Raw genomic sequence first — 22,646 nt, forward strand, 5'->3', positions numbered from 1 at the left:
TTCCGATTCTCTCCCCCATCCCACTGAGGGGGGAGTGAACAAGCAGCTGTGTGTTGCTTAGTTGCTGGCTGGGGTTAAACTATGACAATGCTCTAGCATAAATAAAATTATTTTTAATTAATTTTGAAGCTAATACACACTAGGATCACAGGGAAAAATTTTCATTTTGATATAAGAAAGCATTTTTTTTTTTAATGTAAAAACAATCAATCACTGGAAGAACCTCCCCGGGGATGTGGTGGAGTCCTCATCACTGGAGGTTTTCCAGCCGCAACTGGACAGGGTGCTAGGTAATCTCATCTAGACTGCCTTTTCCACAAAAGGTTGGACCAGATGATCTTTTGAGGTCCCCTCCAACCTGGGGTGTTCTGTGATCAATGAACATCATGTACAATATATTTAACTGGTAAAGTTCGCTGTCTAAGGGAATTGGTAGTGATTCAGTAAAATGACTTCAGATCAGAAGACTTTCAGAGAGCTCAGAGAAGAGAACCTTACCTCTTGGTGAAAGTTGTTAGCATTTACTGATGTTGCAAAAGTAGTTGGAGATCTTAGTCTGAACAAGGTCCCATTTCTAGAATTTTTATGTAAGGACTTTCACTGAATGGGTTGTTTGTAGATTTTAATCAGAACATTTACCACCTGGGTTAAAAAATTGCAGTCTTAGAGTACAGAGAAAGGGCAGTAAAGTCTGTACATCCCCTAAATACTGAATTTCTGTCACATCTCTAGTCTGTCATATATGTTTGTGAGACCAGATGCACTTTTAACTATTTCCTTAAATTTCAATTAAAAATACACGTATTTGACAAGAGGTTGGTCCTTCCTAAATTCAAGTTTGACCCTATGTCTTAGAGGGCTGAATCCTAGAATATGTCACAGAGCGTCGCACAGCTCTCTGCACTGGTATTACATGCAGAGGTTTGATCCAGTGAAATTATTAGGGGATTGGTCTTGATATAGCACATTTTACTACCTCTCATATTCATGCCACTCACATCTCTAACTCAAGAATAAGGGTTTCTGCATTTTGCTGTAGTTTATACAGATTGAATACGGCATTTAATCCCACCGTGATCTCAGTAAGTGGTACAATGTTTATTTACAGTGAATTTAGAAGGTAAATGGAATGAATGTCTTTCCCAGGCATAGAAAAAACCCCTCCTTACTAAGGTTGGTAGGTGTTCATAGCTATAAATTAGCCTTAGTTGAGTATCTGGCACTACTCCTGGTAGTGCAGGGGGGGCTAAGGCATACTTTCCCTGAGAAACCCCAGTGAACTCCATCAGAAGTACCAAGAATTAGCTCTTGGATAAGCTTTAAAGGTCTTTAGAGGTTTACAAAATGATATAAAAGGTAGAATGCACTTCTCAGTACTCCACAGCTGCATCGTGTATGATACCATGCATATACTCCACAGCTGCAGTGTGTGTGATACAATTTGGAAATATATCCCAATATATTTCACAAAAAAGTTTTTAATTGTCACTGTGATGGCTAAGGGGGATATGACAAGGGATATACAGCAAGGCTGGCTTAGTTCCAAAGAGGTTCTGACAGAGAACTGAAGCAACTCCCATCTTAATATAGTCGTGTCCAAAGTTGAAGTTAATTTATGAACAAATAAAAATATTTAGAGAAACCACCATTTTTAGAAAAATATTTGAAGTGAGGTAAAAAATTATGTAGAAAAATTAGTCTGTTAATAGGATAGAGCTGCCCACAGTGACAGCTGGACTGGAAAGGAGAGGGCTTTTTAGATGGAGGTGATGAAGGTCTTTTCTTACAGAATTGCTTGAGTGCAGTCAATGGTAGTGGCAGTACAGAAGAGATGCATGCTATTAAATGTAGCCTTGCTGTTACCTGAACTGTAGTTGTTGGCGGCAGTTATGGCATAAAGCCTTCCACAGCCTCTGTGGTTATGTAAAAAAAAAAAAAAAAAAAAGCTGAAGTGATACATAAAAATCTTCGGCTAAAAAATTTGGAACGCAGACTAGGTTCAAGAAAGAGACATATTTCTGTAAAAATAAGAAACTCTTAACATGTTTCTGCTAATAACTTAGAGGATATTCTGAGGTAAATAGAAGAGCGAACAGATTGTCAGTGGTGCTGAGATGAAATGTAACCTGAATACTGTCTCCGTGCCCTGTTAATGGGGCGACTCACCACTAGTGAGGTAACTACTAAAACCATCTCTCTTTCAGTTCTGAACTCAGATCCCTACACAGAGGCCTGCAGGGTCTACGTTGTTTACAGCTATTCTTCTGCCAATCCCATGAAAGCTTGGCTTCCATTCAGTTGAACCGATGCTTGGGCACAGTAATTTTATATAAGCAACTAAACATCTTTTCCTAACCAAGTACAAAATACATTTTTTCTTCTCAATGCTCCCATTTGACACTTCAAAATTTGAAAAAAATATATCCTCATGATTGAAAAGATGTATTAGAAGGAAACCCTTTTGAAAATTGTTTTGGATGATCATAGTTAATGTGAAATTTCAAAGAAACACATTTCTTGCAAAAGGGGGAAATCTTTTGGAAAATGTAACTGTGTCTTTTAAGAGTAAAGTAATTTCTGAACTAAAATCAGACAGATTTGGTTTCAAATTATATGACTTTTGGTTTTGCTTAACCTTTTAGATTTTACTTTAATCAGAAGTACTTACCCGAGTCTTACAGTTCTTAGGGGAGTACAGGATAGCTTTTACCTAATGTTGGTTAAAGGAGAAAATACTATTATGAATGTTAGTTTAATGTCAGGCTTCCTGTCTAGGGAGAGCTGTAATGTTTGGATCATTCCTCAGGACCCATGGAAGATAAAGAGGCGTAATTCACATTGACCAGGGAGCACAGGAATAGCTGCCCTGCATAAGGGCACAGGTTTTAAGGATTCCTTTCTTCTTAACCAAGCTGACTTGTATTTGAGTGCTTTAGGAAAGTCCTCAGTACCTTTAGGAAGGCCGTGGTTTTTTAGGCATATCAGATTTGATCGTGTATACGAGAAAGGATTTCTCATCTATCTCCTTATAATCTTGGGGTAACCAAGCTATATGAAAGACAGAGTTAACGCACTTCGGTAGACAGGCAATAAAGAAGAGAGATCGGCAGAAGAATCCTGACCACCTTTAAAGTCTTAGCTCCATTGCTTGAAAAGCAGGAGATTGAGAGCTGAAACCCGATTTCCCTTCCACTACTCCCTGCAACGTTTAGCCTCTTCGCATCGTGGAGCATAGGCCTCTGATCTGAGGGGCAGTCAGGCGTAATTCCCAGTGCAGTACAGCTGAGTGTAGAAATTCAGAGATTTAACTTGCTGTGGACCACGCAGGCTGCGATTTACAGGAAGAGCAGGGAACATCTTGAGAACTTCTGTGTGCTATAACGGCCCCAAGTACTGCCTCTTTCAGTGTGAGAGGGCAAAGGAGAAAGAGTACAACTCTAGTATTTGCTCAGATGCAATAGAAATTACATACAAAGGGAGTACTTGTATTCTTTGCGGTGATCCAGAGCCTGTAGTACTTGAAAAGCTTGCTGGTGAGCACTCTACAGTAAAGCATTCTTTTTTTCTGGACTACACAGCTAGTCAGATCTCACAAGAGCTACAGCCTAAGGTGGGTTGTTAAGCAGTGGCGGCACACCTGAGCCACTTACAGCTTCTTACCCTCATCGAACAGGGTAATTTGCAACAGCCCAACAAATCTCACCCTTAAAATTTGTAGCAGCTGTAACGCAGATGAATCCTGAGAAGGCTCTCTGCTGCTATTGTGGAAGGGAGTTAGAGTCTATCATAGAAGTGTTAGCTTGATGAAGCACAGGATTAGTACTTCATTTCCCTGAAGGGTTTCCTCAAGTGAAGGGAGTCAGTCATCAGCATGCAAACCCAGAAGTCTACGTGTAAAACAGAGTGGTCACAAAAAACTGAACTGCCGACTTGTTACGCCACAGGAGGCAAAAGTTTTACTGTTCTGAGCTGAAAAATAAGGCTAAGTCATGATGCCTCCAGCAGCAGTTCAGGACTACTTCAGAATCAAACAGCGAAGCGTTACCCAGTTATGTTATGAATGAATGGAGATGTACACGTCATACAGTAGGGATTTTAAGCAATTTTTGGCCTTGGACATTCTCAAGAATTCAGCTGCTAAGAATTTTGTATAACTGGTGTATATCATGAAAGCAAGGGTATCCCCAATTAAGCAGACTGGACAGGGAATTAAGAGGCCCATCTTGGGAATCGTGCTCCATCCAATGGTTATTGAAATAGCTGGGTTTAAATTTCCACATTTTAAGTATTTTTCCAGTGTGTCTTAGATTGAAAACACAGATGGGTATTGGTGGTAATTATTTTCTTTTAGACTATCTAGGACATTTCTTGAACCAAAACACTATTAATTGAAGCACTATCTTGTGTTTAAATTACATTCGAATATGATGCTTGGTTTGATGTAGAAAATTCACAGAAGTCCTATATTTCAATGAACACCCCTTTGGAAGATGTAAACCAGTGTTCTATAACAATATATGACAACAGCAATCAGCATTAGCCTTATCCAACAGCAGTCAAACCCCGCTGTTCTATGATCTTTATCAGGTATTAGAGTACTGCAGAAACGTGTAACGGGAGCACTAGCAAGAAAGTTTGTCTTGTGGTTTAAACTATTGTTAACAATTAATACCATTTTAATAGGTATCGTAATTTAAGGCTATAGCATCTTAAGAGTTTAAGAGCAACCAACGGTATTACATCAATATTCTATTACCTGTATCATTTATATAAGAAATCTAAAAGATGAGAAAGCGCTGAAGCCACCTGTAGGTGTTGAGCTCTACAAGATAAACTCGTGTTTGGCAGCCTTTCAGGGATGTCAGGGCAGGCAGGTAAATTTGGGTTGGTTTTGTTCCCGCAAGCTACGGGTGAAGCTGTGTTTTAAAATCTGTGTATGTAATATGCTCCATAATGCATGAAGAAATGTAGCTCTGACTGGGAACACACCAGGCAGTGGGAATGCCAGGGGAGGTGATATGCGGTTGGCTGACAGTTCCTGAAAGGGAGCTGGAAAACGTTGCTTCTCATCAATGTCTCTCCCTCAATAACGATGTTCTGCTCCCAAGTCTTTAAGTGCCACTCAAAATCCGCGTGCTTTCTTAGACACCAGTGCTATAGGTTACAGACTCTAATATCAAACCGTGGAAGGCGTAGCTCTGTTGAAAGATTTGATGGTACGGTTTAGAGGTGGCCTGGGGCAAGTCGGGAGATGTTGCTATAAAAACTCAGTAATGATTATCCTCTAAAAGAGCGGCAAATTACCTAGGAGGGTAAAGGCCTTCCTGTTGGATTACTGCATTCAGCTCCCAGGAACTAGATGCACCATATTGTATAATGTAGTGTATTACTAGGGAATTATTGAAGCCTGAGGATAGCAGCATTGTTCTGCCCTCTAGGAGATTCCAGTTACCTGGAAGATTATTTAACAGCAGCTTTTGCTACTGTGCTTACTGGAGAAGGAAAGGCAGCAAATATGAACATTCAGAGTTGTATTCCTCCTTTTCTTCAGATCTAAACAACAGGAATTCTGTCTAGAATCGTTGTTCTGCACTAAAATGTCACATAGTAAAGCGGACTAGCGCTGAGGTCTGTTTTGTCTTGAGAAAAAAAAAGTACCCTCTGATGTGAAGCAAATAAACCCTGGACTGTTTCCACTGGATGGGAATTAAAAGCCACAGTAAATGATTCCTATAACCTTGCTCTGCCAGACAGGGCTGGTAGGAAAAAGAGACACCGTGTAGATGTCTTCACAAACCATTCTGTCCTTTTTAGTCAGAAGATGATGAAGTTCAGAACTTTCTGGCTGCTTCTCTTGCTGTACGGCTCTGCCTGGGACAGGTCAGTCCTGCACGAAGCAAAGGCAGACCGACAACAGGGACCAGGTAGCCAGATTATTTATGCCCATCCCTTTCCAATGCAGCGACCCCGCTGACTTGGGTGAACCTACTGTAGTCCTATAGGGCTGAGTTAATGCATAAATATATTTCTACATGTAACAATGGTTATTAGTGGTAAGAGCAAAATTTCTGCAGGGGAAATGGCTCATGAAATGGAAATACTTTCATTAGCAATTATTTTCTTAGTCCTCCCTTAAAAAGATGTTTTACTGACTACGGGGTAAATTACGTAAACATACAGAATCTAAAGACTAGTATTTTATCAGAGTAACTCCTTGCTATTGTCAGAACATCTTTGATGAGGTTCTCGGCACCCTCAGACACGCTGCAAGACGAGACTATTTCTAGCTTTAGAATCAGTAATTTTTTAATTCCTTCTCTAAAATTTCAAGCCATGCAGTGGTTTTAAATGGGGCATATATGTAGCATTATATGCTGTATTATGAAGCAGGGCATTAACTTTGCTGTAAGTTGTATGGTAGAGGCTCTCCTGGCCTCAATTTTCAGTCTTTACGTACTTCAGCATGACTTTGTTTTGGTTTGTATTGGGAAAGCAACTTTCTTTTATTTCTCAAAGCATTTTACAAGAAGAAATGCATGAAAAATGCAGGAAAGAAAAATTAGACGACTAAGTGCAAAATAGAAGTATAAAATTTATTTAAAACCACCCACAAAGTTCTGTGTAATCAGGAATGATACAATTTGTAATAGTCTTTTTAAAAACTCATGACAAGATTTAAAATATATTTTCAATTACAGTATTCATTTAGCCTTATTCAGTTAGGACAATAAAAAAAAAAGAAAGTTTACGTTCTAAACAGATGAGACACACAAGAAAAATAGAACAGAACAGACAGTTTCCACAACAACAATTTTTACACGTATGTTTCAATACTAGTATCAACATTTCAATGCATCTTGCTACATAAACATGAAATCATGTACAACAACTGCTTGCACCAAAAAACATAGCTTAATTAGATCTTTCAAGTAACATGCAGTCACAACTCACAAGTCTTCAAGTACTGCTGGTAAGGGTTCCCTTGTCTGCAAAGAAGATTCTAAGGTTCGGTTTCTCAGCTAGCGTAACTCGTCACAGCTCCACCAGCCTCATGAAGCTATGCTCAGTTATACTAGGAAAGAATCAGGCCCCAAATGTTTTTTGAGAAAAGAAGTAATTTTTATACTTTTCCTGTAAATACTGTGACATAATGAAGTGCTTTTTCTTTCTGATTTTTTTCTCCCTGTACATCATCTTTTGTTTAAGAAAGTTATGTTCCAGATCTAAATACAGTAGGTAACCGGAAATAATCCCAAACCTCAAATTCAAAGTTGAAAAATAAATATCAAATGCATCCCAAAGAAAGAAAGAAAGAGAAAGAGAGAGAAGAAGAAAGAGAGAAGGAAAGAAAGAAAATGCCTTTTTTTTTTTTTTTTTTGCTTTGGCATACTGTTCATGTTTTAGTTTTGCAAAGCAGGTAAGATTCATTAGCCATAGCGTTTCAGTACAGTGTGTCCTTACATATTAATGTTCTTTCTTACGACAGCAAATTCTGAACAGTATTTATGCCCTGGTATGATATTGTCACATTACGAAGAGCTGTCTCTTCCAAACTGAACAAATAATCGTAGAATTAACTGTTAAGAGAACAAAATGCCTGAATGTTTGTATTGGCTAGAACTGGCTTTCTTTTAGTGGTATTGGGATATCACACTTGTTTTTCTTGCCTACAGTTATTTTTTCATTTTGAGGAGAAGAGATTCATGAAGTTCAGACGCTGCTTTTTGAGTTGCATGGATTAGACCGGCATTCACGAGGTTAGTACGAAATCTGTTCTCATTAGGCTCTGCAGTATCACTGCAGCTTAGAAATTTAGGAATGAAAATATATTTCCTTTTCCTCAAACTTTTTTTGAAAGAGAAGTTTGCATTGCATTGCATTTCATAACTGCAATGTAGTGGGGCATGATGCTTACTTACATAAAGCTTCCACTGGCAGCAAGGGAAGCTCCGCGTGACTTGAGCACGCAGGGCGGTGCCAACAGTTTCACCATCAAGTATCAACACAGTTAGGGCAGTGAGAAAACGTTGGCTTTTAGCTTTGGGTCTCAAAACCCATCCCGGTGTGACACCACCACACAATACTGCACACCCTGTTAGGTCTTAAGTCAGAAAAGAACGGAGTTCAGTAGATTGTCACAACCCCATTTGCTATAAAATCAAGTAAAAGGGATCAAGTTACACTAAAGAGAAGCGAGTATTTTCAGGGAAACTACCAAAGCTTAGAAATAGTGTTATTGACAATTCTGTGAGATTTCTGGCCAGGCCATTACCTAGAGGTACAAATCTTTTACCACATTCTCTTCGTAGACAACGCTGGGAAAAAGACAGCCAATGTAAGGCAATACTTAAAACCTGATAAAAAAACCAAGCCGGTTTCCTTTCAACCTGCATTTTTAAACTAAGACCAATCTGGATGTTACTGGCCAGTATGTGCACAATAGGGATAGCACGAAATCGATTTCAGATGATTGTACAGATCAGTCATTTGGTAACGGTTTTGATTTATACTACTGACCTTTTATACCATTATCAGTGTAATGGGATACTCCGAAAGATGTAAGCTAAATCGACATCCACTTAAGGCCCCTTTATCCTTTTCATGTGATGCAAAGGACAGCAGTATAAATGAGAATCAGGGCCTTCATTCTTATTTTAAGACGACTCTCAAACCCTAGACCCTTTTCCATTACAATATTATAACAAAAATACAGATATACGTGTAAAATATTGATCAGGTCACAAAACTTTCCACAACAGCATTAAAGTGTTCTGTGGCAACAACTGCAATACTGAACATCAAACTAGCAGTTCCCTTGCTCCACTGCAACAGCACTTCTTTGGAATACAGTTCATCTGCTGTAACTGGCAACTCTCTGTAGATGAACTGCCAAATCCGTCCTCCTCCTCGCACATGTAGTTTTTTGAGGTCTACACCTGCGTCCTCTGACTTTATGAGGAAAGCTGGTAAGGTGTGCAAAGTGTTGAAAACAGCACTGTTAATCAGTCTCACCTTCACGTTAAGTTACTTAGCACCCCGGTCTTGCATTCACTGCAAGTATGCTGTTGGAAGATTCTGGCATTTTAATAGAAATATGTGTGGAAAAATTACATATATAATGGTCCAGTAGAAGAAAAGAGAAGCAGCTTGCTGTTGTGGGAAGAATTGAGGATACAGCATCGAGAAGCATCTCGTCTCTTTTAAAACCGAAGTTAGGAGTATGTGGTTAAACACTGCAAACAATGTTGGGACAATGAACTGGGGAACGGGACTGAAAAAAGGATCCGAAAGTCTTTATGTCTCGGAACGAGGAAAGCAGCGATGCTGACACCCCTATACCCTTTAATAAAAGGCAGTAACTACTTAATTATTTTCTGCTCAAGCTCAATCAAATCCACTTGCTGCTACAGAGGGAGAACAAAAAACCCCCACAACCCGTTGTTCCACTCTTTTTTCCAAGCAGTCCTATGTTAGTTAAGGCATTTAACTTAAGCAGTACTTGGGTTTCTCACAAGGACTATGACTGACCTCTGCACATGGATATAACCCGAAGATGTAAAGAAACACTCCTGCTCTTGTAATTGTGCAGGGTCTGCAGCATCTGTCCTAGGTCAAGATTTGAGCAGAGCTGGTAGAGTAACTCAAAAGAAAAGAGGGCATTCTGCAGAGATGATAGCAACAGAAGCAAACATCTTGTACTCTGAGAAGGGATGACTTTCCCTTCTCAGGGCGTGAGCGGTTTTCTAGTCTTGCAAAGTCTCTTTTGTTTGGCTACTTGCAGATGTAAGAACAGAGTGTAACAATTACATCAAGAAATCTGAAAATCAACTGGGAAATTGATTATTTGATTTAAAAAGTAAGGAAACAATGGTTGTGATGGATATTTTTTTCATTCCAAGAAAGAGAAGGACAATTCATTATCTAACTGCAATATTCTAGGCTCCCTATGAGACAACATGAAGTACCCCCCCCCCCAGAACTGTCATATATAGAATAAAAGATGACTGAGAGAAATGGATTTTGGAAGAGTCATAGGAGAACAAATTCTTATGATATTCCTGAGATGAAGAGTGGCTGATTTACATACAAAGCAGCGACAGTGTGCGTGGGGAATTCATGAGCAGGCTGACGACTACACTGCTAATGCCGAGTACTGAAGCAGATCTGCAAGAGGGATAGGAAGAACTTCTGGAGTAGTTACAAGCATTTGAAGCATTCAGCAGCAGGTTCTAATGTGATCTAGTGCTGACTGTGAAAATAGCTAACCACAGCAGACAATCCATAAAGAGACCATGGACTGAGAAAGGTGGCTGTAGTATTCGATGCCGTCTGTACAGAGTAGAAAGCAATACCTACGAATCAACACTAGTCAAATTCAGTGTTCTTCAGGGAGACAACACAGCACTAGGTAGAATTAAGTCTCCATAATTTAGTCAAGTAAATGACAGTATTAAAAAAAAAAGTTTTGCTCACTCCTCTGAAATAACCAGAAATGTTTTAATAGGGAAGTAATAAAGCAAATACAAAATCGATTTTCAGCCGCTCTTTAGAAGAAGCAATCCCATACGTATACTGGTGCCTGATTAGGTATTACTATTAGAAATCCTTTGTCTGTGAGAAAACCTCAAGTATAAAACTCTCCTTTATGTAATTATAATATTGCAGCAACATACTGGAGCGGCATGTAGACAACTTGTGAAAACTGTCTAACTAAACATCAGGTAATTCCAGAAGACGACGAAGCCAGTTTCTGTACTGTTCCACTAAGCAGCTACATCCTCAGGACTTTCGACACCGGCCACTCTGTTTAAGGTTAAAGACCAAATAAAAAAGCTTACGAATTTAAAGTTAGATGTACGAAAAAAAGCGTCAATATAAAGAAGTACCCTGGCAACTACAACGTGTACAGAGAAGGCTGTCTCAAAAGCTAACTGTACCTTCACAGCTTTGCCCACGACTTATTCGTGCTGTGCATCCTACCAGCTTTCCACATTCCCTAACTTGATTGTGGGAAGGAGCAGCAGACCGGTGGCGACAGCCATGCTCGCTACCTTGTTCGTCTACACACATTAAAGAAAGGGCGACCAGCTCTCTCCCTCCTCTTTGTTTTTTGTTTTGTTTTCTTCCTTAAGCCAGTATACGCAGACAGAGGAGAGATTACTGTCTCCAGAGGAACGGTGGAAAGAGGCGAATTTGTACATACCTCCACAGCTGTGTGACGCGACGACACATCCTTACTGGTAAGAAACACTGCTGTAACACAGGCAGTGCAGTGCCGTGGTGTCACAATAGTCAATGGCAACTTTCTCTACAGTTTAATATTACAGAAAGATATTCCCTCTACACGTCCTCCTGAAAGTCAGATCAACACCTAATAAAACTAAGACGAAAGCCAGAATTTCGAAATGTGATTGGACTGTTCCTCGTCTCTAATTGTGTTATTTAAGATCAGATCATAGACAGCATCACAGGTTGCAGCTGGGCAGACACTTCACACAAGAAATAAAACGCAATTTTATGGAAGATATGTCACAAAGGCCCTAATCTGAATTTTAGCGACCACAATAGACCTGAAAGAGAGTTTGTTCAACACTGCCTGAATGTAATTGCTGTTACGTATAAGAAGTGTGGACGTGGACAAGCAATTTAGTTTTTCATATATCTGAGGGCACAGTTATTTCTTCCTGTTAACCCAGAAATTACAGGATTTCTGTGGAAAAGAAGAGAAAAGTCATATATATATATTAAAAAAAAGGGATTACAAAGCTGATGATTGCTTGATAAAAGGAGCTAATTTCAACATGAGAAATTTCACGGGAAGCGGAAGGGCAAGATTGACCTTACATTTTAAATACAGAAACATGAAGATGTTAGCATGCTTCCATAACATCTCTCTCTCATTGAACAACCTATCAGATAAGAAGAATCAAAAAAGCTGTCAAGAGCGTAGGCCTGAAGGTGGTCTGAAACAGACCTGCCTGCATGCCTGAAACTTGAGGTTGAAGGTATTACGTCTCTCTACAGACTTGAATCACTTCTCACGCTACAAACAATATAACCTCTGTGTTTAACCAGAAGTACATAATTTACTCCAAATCTCTCTCCATCTGTCCTTGCAACACCTATTGTGGTAGGGTTGCAAAGGTCTGAGTCGGCACAGACTTTGGTCAACTGTATCCATATCCATCCAGTTAAATATGAAAGTCGCAGGAAAGCGTGATGAATGAGCACATTGCAGTCAATGGGGCTGCAGCAACATAAACAGGACCCAAAGTTAACCCACCAAATTTAGCGTAATACTGCAATGATATGAAAAAGGTCTTTAAAAAAATCCCAAACAGCTGTATGTTACAAATAATCTTAAGTACTGAAGAAGTCATCATTTACCCATGCTTAACATAAAGTGTTGCTTAAGATACTACAGTTATTTCCTGTTCTAAGCATAGAGAAGCACTGTCATAGGTAAGATAAGGACTTTTAACAGCAGTTATTCCTAAGTGAAGGTTAGCTTAGAAAGTCCTTAAAAAAAAAATAAATCTGAATACAACTGTTACAGCTAGAAAGTCACAAGTATTTCTAAGTTCTTAAAAAGCTTTTTGGATCTTGTGACTAAAATATTTATAGAAATAATTTTTTCTGTTTTCTGTAATACAATAGCATGTTACAAATCAGTAAGTGCAGAGGAACTGCACGAGTAAAATTCACTATTTAATTGGGCAGTGCAGTGACTCCAACAGGGACTCAGTAAGTCAAACAGAACCGGCTCCTGCAGAAAGCACTGCTCCTCCAGAGCGCGGGTGGAGTGGTGGGACTGGACCCAGTGGAGAAATGGATGAGACACATTCCTCCCGGCCAGTCAGAGGTGTCCCATGTTGGATCATGACAGTTTTTGCCAGCATACTGTGAAAAAGGACCCCACCGCCAGCCCACACCTGAATCCATTTTCTGCTTTTTCACCCAGAGCATAGTGCCAGCTGTTGGAAACCAAGCAAAATATGCAGGTCTGACCTAGCCAGCTACCTTAATTTTAGATCCAGCTCCTGCTCTGGCCATCCTGGAAGGACTTTGTTAAGGGGCGAGAGCAAATTACAAGTGGTTGCGTGGGCTGCAAAGGAAAGCAACAGACCCACAGATTTGCAAATTTTAAGAGACCAGTACTGTTATAAAATGATAACCTTACTCAAAACAACATAATTTGTGTACAATACTGATAAATATTCTGAACTGTTACAATAAATAGCACACAGTTGTAAAAACAGTAAATAGTTGCATTTTCTATACCGCAGTACAGCAATAGAAAATATTAGCTTCTCAACTCACAACCTGCTATGTGCCACAGCAGGAAATAGAGGTGGCCAGCTAACCTGCCTGTTAGGTACACGCTGAAAAAGTAGTTACGTGAGAGACAGTCAAGGGAAGAGCACCGCGAATGATATTTTATTGTACAGATGATGTATTTTTCTCATATAAGTAATCTTAATTAAGTTTTAGCACCTGTCAGTTAACAGCACTAACTACTGTGTTAAGATAACACTTTTCTCTGTTAAAATTGCCATTTCAAAAAAGGTAGACCTGGACGTACTGAAAGTCTATTGGTGCAGTCACTTGAGCAGTGACTCGCCAGGGGCTTATGTTTGGAGGTATCCTTTTAGATCCATCCACCTTTCGGTTTCTCGCTTCTTTGAGGGAAGCTACTGGTTTTTCAATGGAACATCTTTATCTTGAAGTTTCCAATCATACCTAAGTTAAACATGGGCGTTTCTAGGGGAAGATTCAAGTAAAAGTGATCCACTTCAATGATCGGAACGTTTTGAAAGGTAAAGAGATGGCTCTGTGACGTACTAATTTTGTGTAGAAAAACTTACTCACACGGGAGCGCTGAATGAGAAATGATTTTTTTCGATTTGCGTTCTAGAAACTAAAGCTATCAGCACTACCAGTGAAACCAATACACTGATCTTTTCTGTAGACGATCGATCGTGGTGTCGGACAAGGGTTTTCAGATAGCAAATACATGAATGGAACAGCTAGAGAACGTACAGTACTACTTACTGTATGGACAGCTGGAATTCTTACTAATCTTCGGCTCACCAAAAATATACAAGTTTTAAAATGGAAATCTAAGGCACACAAAATACCATAATGATTTGATGTATACTGTATATTACATAGTCAAGAAGCATAAAACTGCTGGTACAAAACAATGGCGTAATATTGTTTTTGTTTTATTATTATTTACAATCCCTTCATATCCTCTATTTGAGCTAATCTTAAGCTTTGAACTAAAATTTGCAGCATACCCGGTTTTTACAAATTTTACTTAAAATAGGTAAGATACAAAGAATGGGTTCAATTCGGCCATCCTCTGCCCTCAACATTTTTGTTACTTTCGACAGGAATCTGTAGAATTGAACCCAAGGTCGTTACATAGTGATTGCTACTTCAGACCTTGCTCCTGCAAACACTACACGTGTATACCTTTATACAGGAGAATAGTCTCATTGATCTACAGCCGCATTTAAGTATTTGTAGCACCAAGGTCCTAACTGGCACTATGTGTTAAAAATACAATTTATGTACTTTTCGTACCGAAACTGTAAATATAGCGCTTACAGTTCAACTTCTCAAGGAAAAAGCACCTTGTCTAGGTTTTAAATAAAGCAGATCTAGATAGTTCATATTCCTCAGTTACAGCACCACTACGTTATAATATTATCAAGTATATTATTAGTATATTTTCGCACTGGAAAACTCTGACCTCGTTATACCTACAGGTTACCCAGCCGGGGAGGACTCCGAGGCAGAATTAAGGTACAGCTTCATCTCTGGGGCCTGATCCTGCAGCTCTCAGTCACGAGAGGGGTCCTGGCTTGAGCGGTCCTCCTGGCTCTGACTGGGCAGGTATGGCTACGCAGAGCTGTTCTCATGGAAGAAGTTGCAGGATGAGGTCGGTCCTTAGCTAACATTGTCATTTGGTAATTTGTTTAAATAAATAAGTTTAAAAAAGGAATACATAGGAGAGGAGAATCAGAAAGAAGAGTGGGATGCTACAGTATTTAAAAGCGATGGAGTGTCTGTTTTTCCTCTGGTTTAGCAAATATTCATTTCATGATACGTCACTTTTTCAACAGAAATGGAGAACATAAATTTCATATGTTTGGAAGGAAGAATACAACCCTTTCTCTACATGAAATGTATAAATCACTTACAAAATGTACAAAACATTTTTTGTAAAAAAAAAAAAACCCAAATGTAGAAAGCTGGTGAATATTACAGGTGGGTTATTCTTAATGAAAAATTTGCTGTTAAATATTAGAAATTTCCTACTTTTCCAACACTTCCTTTGTATTTTCCCCAATTTTTTTGTTTTCTTTTTTTTTTTCCAGAATAGAATAAGGCAACTCTAGGGGGTATTTTTTTATCCCAAAACAATCCTACCCCTGAGGCATTAGGAACATTTGGTTGTCACGTTAACTTATAATGCTCCAAACGAATGAGACTTACGCACTTATTGCTCAAAGAAATCATAAATGCCGCCTTTAAAAAACCAAATAATATTCCTAACTCCCAATAGCAACACACATATTGACAAGATGTCTCCTAATTTCATGTTTGTACACTCTCTTGAAAATAATAAAATGTTTCTGTATTTTATAACTGTTGTTTATATGCAACATAAAATCTTCGATGAAAAAGGGCAAGTCTAAAAACAATCACATATGCTATTAAGCATACATACTGCAGCTGTAACAATATGGAACTCTACACAGCAAGAATAAAATGATCTCTTCTGTAGAGTATGCACAAACCTTAGACAATATGATCCTTATACTATACTATTTCAAGTTAATTTTAAAAATAGAAAGTGCTTTTAAAATATATATTTACAGCTTAAAAACAACTTCCAGCCATCATTACCAATAACTTCGTTTCATACATAATGACAAATCTAGAGAAAAAAATTCATTGGTTTTCTAAAAGATTCATCTGTAATTTGGACTATATAGCAATGGTTGGAAGTTGTTAAAGCAATGGCACCATGAAGTAATAATTCAGCTTATTTATTTTTAACTGTTTGATGTGGTTAAGCACCAAGAGCTGTGTAGAGCTATTACTGTATAACTTGATTTAACACCATAAAATATGAACCTGTTAAAATCCCTATAAATGATTTTTGTAGTAAACAGACTTGATTTAAAGCACCAAAATATAAATTCCTAAAGGTAATAAACTGAATGATTCAATCAAGGTTAATAACCTAAACAAAATCTTTTTTAGAATGTATTAAAACTATACAACTTTTTTTTTTTTTTTGCTTAAAATGTGCTTGAGCACCACCAAATGTTAAAGTCACAGTTTAAGAAGAAATCCCCCCCCCTTTTTTTACCTCAGCCTTAAAATGGTTGAGATGAGCAAAGAGTAAACGACACGAGACTTGTTCTTTAACAGCACCTTAAAGAAACACTGTGTAACACTGCACCAAGAGGAGGCATTTGATACTAAAACCTATGCCCAATGGTTGTAAGGCCCTGCAACTCGTGTAAGGGCGTAAGAAGATACTGTTATTACGTTATCCTTAGTTACTGTTAATGCTCTGCGTGATGGAATTTGGTTGAACTCATTGTCTTCATAAAAAATATCTCTGTTTTCACTTGTTTGCTTTGTTTTCCTGCTGCTCGAGTTTAGTTCGGTACTCTCCGTTCCCAATCTTTCTGCTTCTTTTTCTTTTTCTTTTGCCCTCTCAGCCATCTTTGCTTCCCACATGGCTAAACCATGTTTTGGCTCATTTAAGTTTTTGTGTTGGTAGAAAACTAAAGAAATTCTCGTGGGATGATTGCGGTTGGGTTTTTTAATAGGTGTGGTAGCATGGAGTTCACGTCTTGCACATTCAATTAAGATAGAACCATGAGAAGGTGCCACAGCAACCCCGCCAATGTCATCATCCAAAAAATTGTGCTCGCTGTCTGACCACATTTCCTCAGCTTTTTCTTCAGACTCAGTCGGTTGTCCCAGTGCACTGTTTCGCTTTTCATCAACACAGTCAAAATCGCACATCTGTTCTCGATGGGAGCTGCCCTTTTCCATTGGGCATCCATGGGAACAGTCAGCTTCGTTTCCGGCTGCATCCTTTGCCGGAGAGCTTAGCGGTACTGACAAATCACAAGAGCTGACCATCTGTGAAGAAGGAGAGTTGTCTAACTGAAGCTGACAATTCTGTTTGTCTGGCTGATGTTCAAGTATAGTGGGCAGGGGGTCTTTGTGGGCTGGGGGGCCTGGAGCAGCGACCTCTGGAAGAATCGGTGGCACACCATTCATCTTCTCATTCAGCAAAATTCCAGTATAATCTTTGACCGACACACCAAAGTTCTTACAATTAACATAAGGTGTCACGTGAGGTTGCTTACTACTGCATTCAAAATACCCGTAGGGAACTGAAAAATCTTGTTGAATGTTAGTCACTGCTGTTATGCCAGGCTTATGTGCTAAAGATGAATAAGGATGTAAACTATCCACCTGAAAAGGGGAGGAAGCCGTATACTGTTTTAATAAAGAGCAATTTTTAGTAGTGTTTGAAGTATGTTTCATGGCATAGAGGTGATCGGAAGTCTCCGTTTTTATTCCAGGTTTTAAAGCATCTGTTTTGTTTCCTAAAAAAAATGCACACCAAAGTGTAAGTACTTTTCCCCGCTTAGTTAATAAAATATACCTTTTACAATATTTTCATACTTGCTTTCTAATATGAAGAGATACACGGTGACTACAGATTTTTCAAAATGGTTATTTTTAGCTTTTTAGGAATATCTCTATGACCGTAAGTACATACATAACAACCTTGCTGAATTAACGCCTTAACCTTTTCCAGTCAGACCGCTGGTATATAAAATAGAAAGGTATTTCACAGAGGGATGAATAAAATAAACAGACAAAACGAAATAACCGCTCAGTCCCGATCCTACACAAGTGCTTCCCAGCGGCTGACTGCTGGCCTTCAGCACTGCCCGGGCTAGCAGGAAGCACTACGTACAAGTTTTTACATAATTGCTGAAATTTACTCTGTCTGAAATCAAGCCTGTGAAACAATCAAAATTCTTGGCTGCCTTAACCCCATATTATGATTGAAGGAAAAAGTGTGTTTACAGATCTTGTCCATCGCAGCAAAAAAGTTACTGAATTACAATGATTCGTGCATTAACAAGTAACTACTCGGAAATTTTCTTAAAAAAAAAAAAAGTATCTGGCAACATGCTCCAGGTAAATCCATCCTTACGGAGCTGCATCATGTGATTTGGCTGTCTTCCATCTAACTGCCACACATTAATTAATTATTTCAGATCTTTGCAGAGACATACTCGTTCAATTTATGTCAGCTCCCTAATCAATTTCTAGTCATGGCACCCTGCAGTTGTGCTTGTTTGTGGAACAGGCTCCTCAAATGACTCATTCTCCTCACGGGTAAGTTCAATCCAGAGTCCACTGGAGTAATGGGAAAGAATTCCATCGACTTTGATGGGCTTTGCATCATGCCCTGCAATTGCTTTAAATGTGTTTTGCTGGCAAACTGGCACCCCACAGAGAGCTCTCACATATTTTCATAAAAGACCGTCTCTGTCAGTGTTTCTTCGTTGTTCCATAAATACACAGAACGTTTAATTGCTTTACCGAATATAGAAATACTATTCTTTCTTCTATTCTGTCTTCTAGTAATTTACAAATAGTGACGGATTAAAAAACATTCTTTCAATAGGAATGCAAAAAAGGCGAAGTGGGATAAATTACGGACACAATAGTTAGTATGCAAATACTGAAGTTGTGGAGGAACATAAGGAAACCGCATCAACTCTTTAAAACCTTTTCTATGAAATCAAACTCAAAGCATTTAATTTAATTAAGAACACCCCCCCAGACCAAGGCCTTCCTCCAAAAGATCTGAAACACAGCACTTGAGAATTACACTTTCCATCATCTCTGAAGAGAGACCTACGTTCTCTGAAAAAAGTTTTAACAAGCCACAGCGCTCTCAAAACGGCCGTGGCTCCAGCAAATTCCCCGTCTCTTGCCAGAAGCTCCTTGCTCTGCAGGGCAAAGTAGCCGAGAATAAGAGAAGTTAATTCAAATATACGGGCAGAGGAAAATCGGTAAGGGTTCAGATAAGGTGGCATCGCTCCCCAGGAATACCTCCTATTCAAACAGCGTCTGGTGCGCCTCCACTGGGGACTGTTGGCTGAAGTACTACTCTGCTGTGGCCAGCTGAGAAACTGTCTCTAAGTTGGTGGTTCATCTCCTGTTCTATCCAATACGGGCCAGGAAGAATTGCTAGTATTTATGGAGACAAAAATAACCTTTTGTCTGTAAAGTTTATTTGTCCAGAATAATGTGGTTAAATGACAGGACTATATAAGGAAGGATGGAAGGCCTCTATCTTTAATACGCATTTCCTAACAATTTAGGACTTCAAAGGCTCTCAGCATTAGCATAAATGTATAAATTAACAGTTGTGCCGCTTGCTGTTGGCAAAAGGTGCATGACAAGTGCACCCTATTTAACACAGAGTTTCTACAAAGGACTTGGCACAGTCAAGAGTCAAACCAAGTCTTCACATACGCAAGCTCTACCAAGCCGACTTAATCTGTCTTCAGCGCTCAGAAGGTCCTCCCCACCGCCATCTTTGCTGCCAGGTAAAGACAGTAAAGAGGACAAGAGAGTCCCCTCTCTTATCCCTTTTTCATTTCCAGTTCTCCACGTGGTGAAGACACGCAGGTTAGAGGAGTCTCTCAAGCTTTCCAGCCGGGGCACACTGCAATGGCTCTGAAATGACGGTCAGGTCTCTTTCAAAAGAACACACTACATCTACGTAATGGGCAATATGGCACAGCCGGCCTCGTGACTCCTCCACGATCCTCCCAGGCTACTCCACAGAGCAATAGCCTCACATGGCCGAAAACATGACTGACGGTATACACCACTGTTATCTCATCTCATTGCACGTTCTCCATATTCTTTTTAATACCTAAAAAGCCAAACCAATAATTCTAAACTCTTGTCCTCAGTAGTAAATCGAGTACTATCCATTATATATACCATTTATCAATACCTTTTCCTTTACAGTTGAAATGTAGCTAAGTATTCTTCTGTTCTTACATAAGGAGAAAAGGTAATAGTAATATCTGACTTGCTTAACGTACCTTTAGCAGTACTTGATTCACCGCTTACCTAAATCTATAGTATTTTTTTTCTTCCCCTAGTAAGTTTATCTTTTTTTACTATTTTTCAATCCGTTGTAATTTGTTTTATGTTTAAATGGTGTGACCAGAATTGGACGGCACTATTAATATGAAGGGATCCTGATTTAAATAACCGATTGTTTCCTCTAGTTTACCATCAGGACTGACTACTAGGTAGCCTAGTTTCAACTCCCCTGTCTCACAGGCCCTTTGATTTTGTTTTCATATTAAGCCCAACAATCTCTGCTAGACCAAAATTTTCCATTCCTTAGGACTAAAATGATACCTGCCACTGGCAAAACGGAAAGAACCAATCAATGACTGATCTGCTATAATCGCAAAAAACTGCATGTACAAGTATAATAACTGTAGTATTCTAAATCCATAATTTACAGATCTTTTCATTTTACTGCGGGTTAGGGGCAGGGCAGCAGTGGTGTGCTGAGGTCTTTACGGTGACACCCAGCCATCGTCCTATATGACTAGAAAACACACATAAATGATGTGCGTAAATGCTTCACATTATTTCTCTCGTGCAGAGCACACCACCTTGCCCTTGCCCTTCTGCCACTGCTGCCCAGTTAGTGAAGCCTCTTCGAAATTGTTCACATGCCAACCACAGCAATATGTGTCATCAGCAGATCTGGGGATTACAATGTTGGCATCTATTTTGAGGGATTCTACTGTCAAAACTTCCATGACAAAACCTGCACTTTTATGGTAGAAACTAAATGTTTCTATTCATATTCTTATTTTTCCATCTCCAAACAATTTTCTCACTCATAAAAGTATTTCTTCCTCACTCTGTGACTTATTTTATCAGCAGCCCTTTTAAATTACTTTACCAAAATACTTCAAGTCCAAACAAATTACGTAAGTTGGCTTGTTTACATAGTTATTTTATTATTCTTGCATGTTCAAGGAATAAAGTTCTATGTTCCCAAAGCACATGGCAAAACTCTGGATATTGTACCATTTGGTAAAGGCATGGTTTTCAGATATCGAAGCCATGCCTGTTTGTAACTACAATGTCATGTACAGGTAGGCGGTTCTAACTCTATTTCAGTCTTTCAAAACAGTGTTCCAAAGAGATCAGACAATTTCAGAATTGCTTCCCAAACCAGAGTCCTCTAATGCTTCCAGGACTTCCAGTCCACCCCGAGCACGATGGAAGTTATTAATCGTTGCTTCGGAGTTATTGTTGGTCATCGTCCTCAGCCCGAGGAGTCCTTTTAAATTTGTTTCAAAGCCCGGACTGTGTCTCCCAAACTTGCATGTAGATTAACTGAATGTCTAATTTCCGAGGGGTGTCAAAAACACCGCTTTTCTTGTTCTTACGCCATCTTGCTATATGCAAAGCTTATTGGTTGCCCTGACTCCTCTACTGAGACAAAGCAGGGTGCCGAGTGCAAATTACAAAAATGCGTCAAATGGATTTTTAAATTTTATCGCCCCCAAAACACAGACGTTCTTCTAAATACATTTAACTATTATTCCTCCCCTTAAATCTACTACATGTATCTGGATATCTCTCATGAAATAAAATTCAAAATTATAGCAGGTTGGCTAATTTTCCTCTCTTCTTCCTAAAAGGTAGGAATTCCTTTTGTTTATTTCTTCCCCTTTAATCACAGAGGCTAAGTCCGTGGCTTCCTCTACCTCTTCCTTCTTTTCCACTTCTCATTACTGCAAAGTCCCATAGAATAGTTCTATCCTCTGACGTACTGGTCCAAAATCTGAGCCCAGGTACAACAGCATAAATCAGAAGTGCCTCCACCCAGCTCCGTCGAGTCATGGTTCTATGTTGCACAAACACACATTGTAGCAGAAGACTCCGGCCACAGTGATCTTCTTGTAACGGAACAAACATGGCATACCTTTTACCTGGCTGCTGACAGATTCCACCTCTCTGGCCCTTGCTAATAATATTTCAAGGGTCAATTTGAGAAGCACTGTCCTATTTGACAAAACCTGGGGGTGTTTTGCAAATCTCTTGCTTTGCAGCAGTATCCATGCCCCCGGCAGGAAACTGTCATCAACTCAGGTTTTTGAGAAAGCCATTGTCTTTCACGGGAAGTGGATAACACAGTTCTTGTACTTTCAAATGACAGAAATTTGTGCCGGCTATTTAGATAAACGTTCCTACAACAGTATTTTAAGATGATCCTACTGCCATTATTTATTAGAATAAGGGAACTTGGAAATATCTCACTGGTGCTCACACACCCCTACAAACTTATTTTTGGGTGATCACCTGTTTTTTTTTCCTGTGCCAAGAGAGAATATTGACTACAATGGCTTGCTCGTTAGCCCCTAAAATGCAGAATATACAAGTATTTTATAAAACCGAGTTGTATAAAACCGGAGGTTTTCCTTCCCCTCAGATGGATAAGAGGCAACACAGTATCGGAAGGAACTGGCAGA

The 22,646-nt window shown here is 39.2% G+C and overlaps 1 protein-coding gene across 1 annotated transcript in view; it reads right to left on the bottom strand.

Annotated features, from left to right (window-relative positions):
* Positions 1–15,335: 15,335 nt before the first annotated feature.
* The window catches only part of TET1 (tet methylcytosine dioxygenase 1), a 77,125-nt gene continuing 69,814 nt past the window's right edge, over positions 15,336–22,646 (bottom strand). The window contains exon 12 of the mRNA XM_009325808.1: positions 15,336–17,648. Coding sequence (XP_009324083.1) covers positions 16,507–17,648 — 1,142 coding nt within the window. The 3' untranslated portion in view covers positions 15,336–16,506. The remainder of the gene's footprint in view (positions 17,649–22,646) is intronic.

Source organism: Pygoscelis adeliae, unplaced genomic scaffold, assembly GCF_000699105.1.
Source record: "Pygoscelis adeliae isolate BGI_AS28 unplaced genomic scaffold, ASM69910v1 Scaffold4, whole genome shotgun sequence".
In the NCBI taxonomy this organism is placed as follows: Eukaryota; Metazoa; Chordata; class Aves; order Sphenisciformes; family Spheniscidae; genus Pygoscelis; species Pygoscelis adeliae.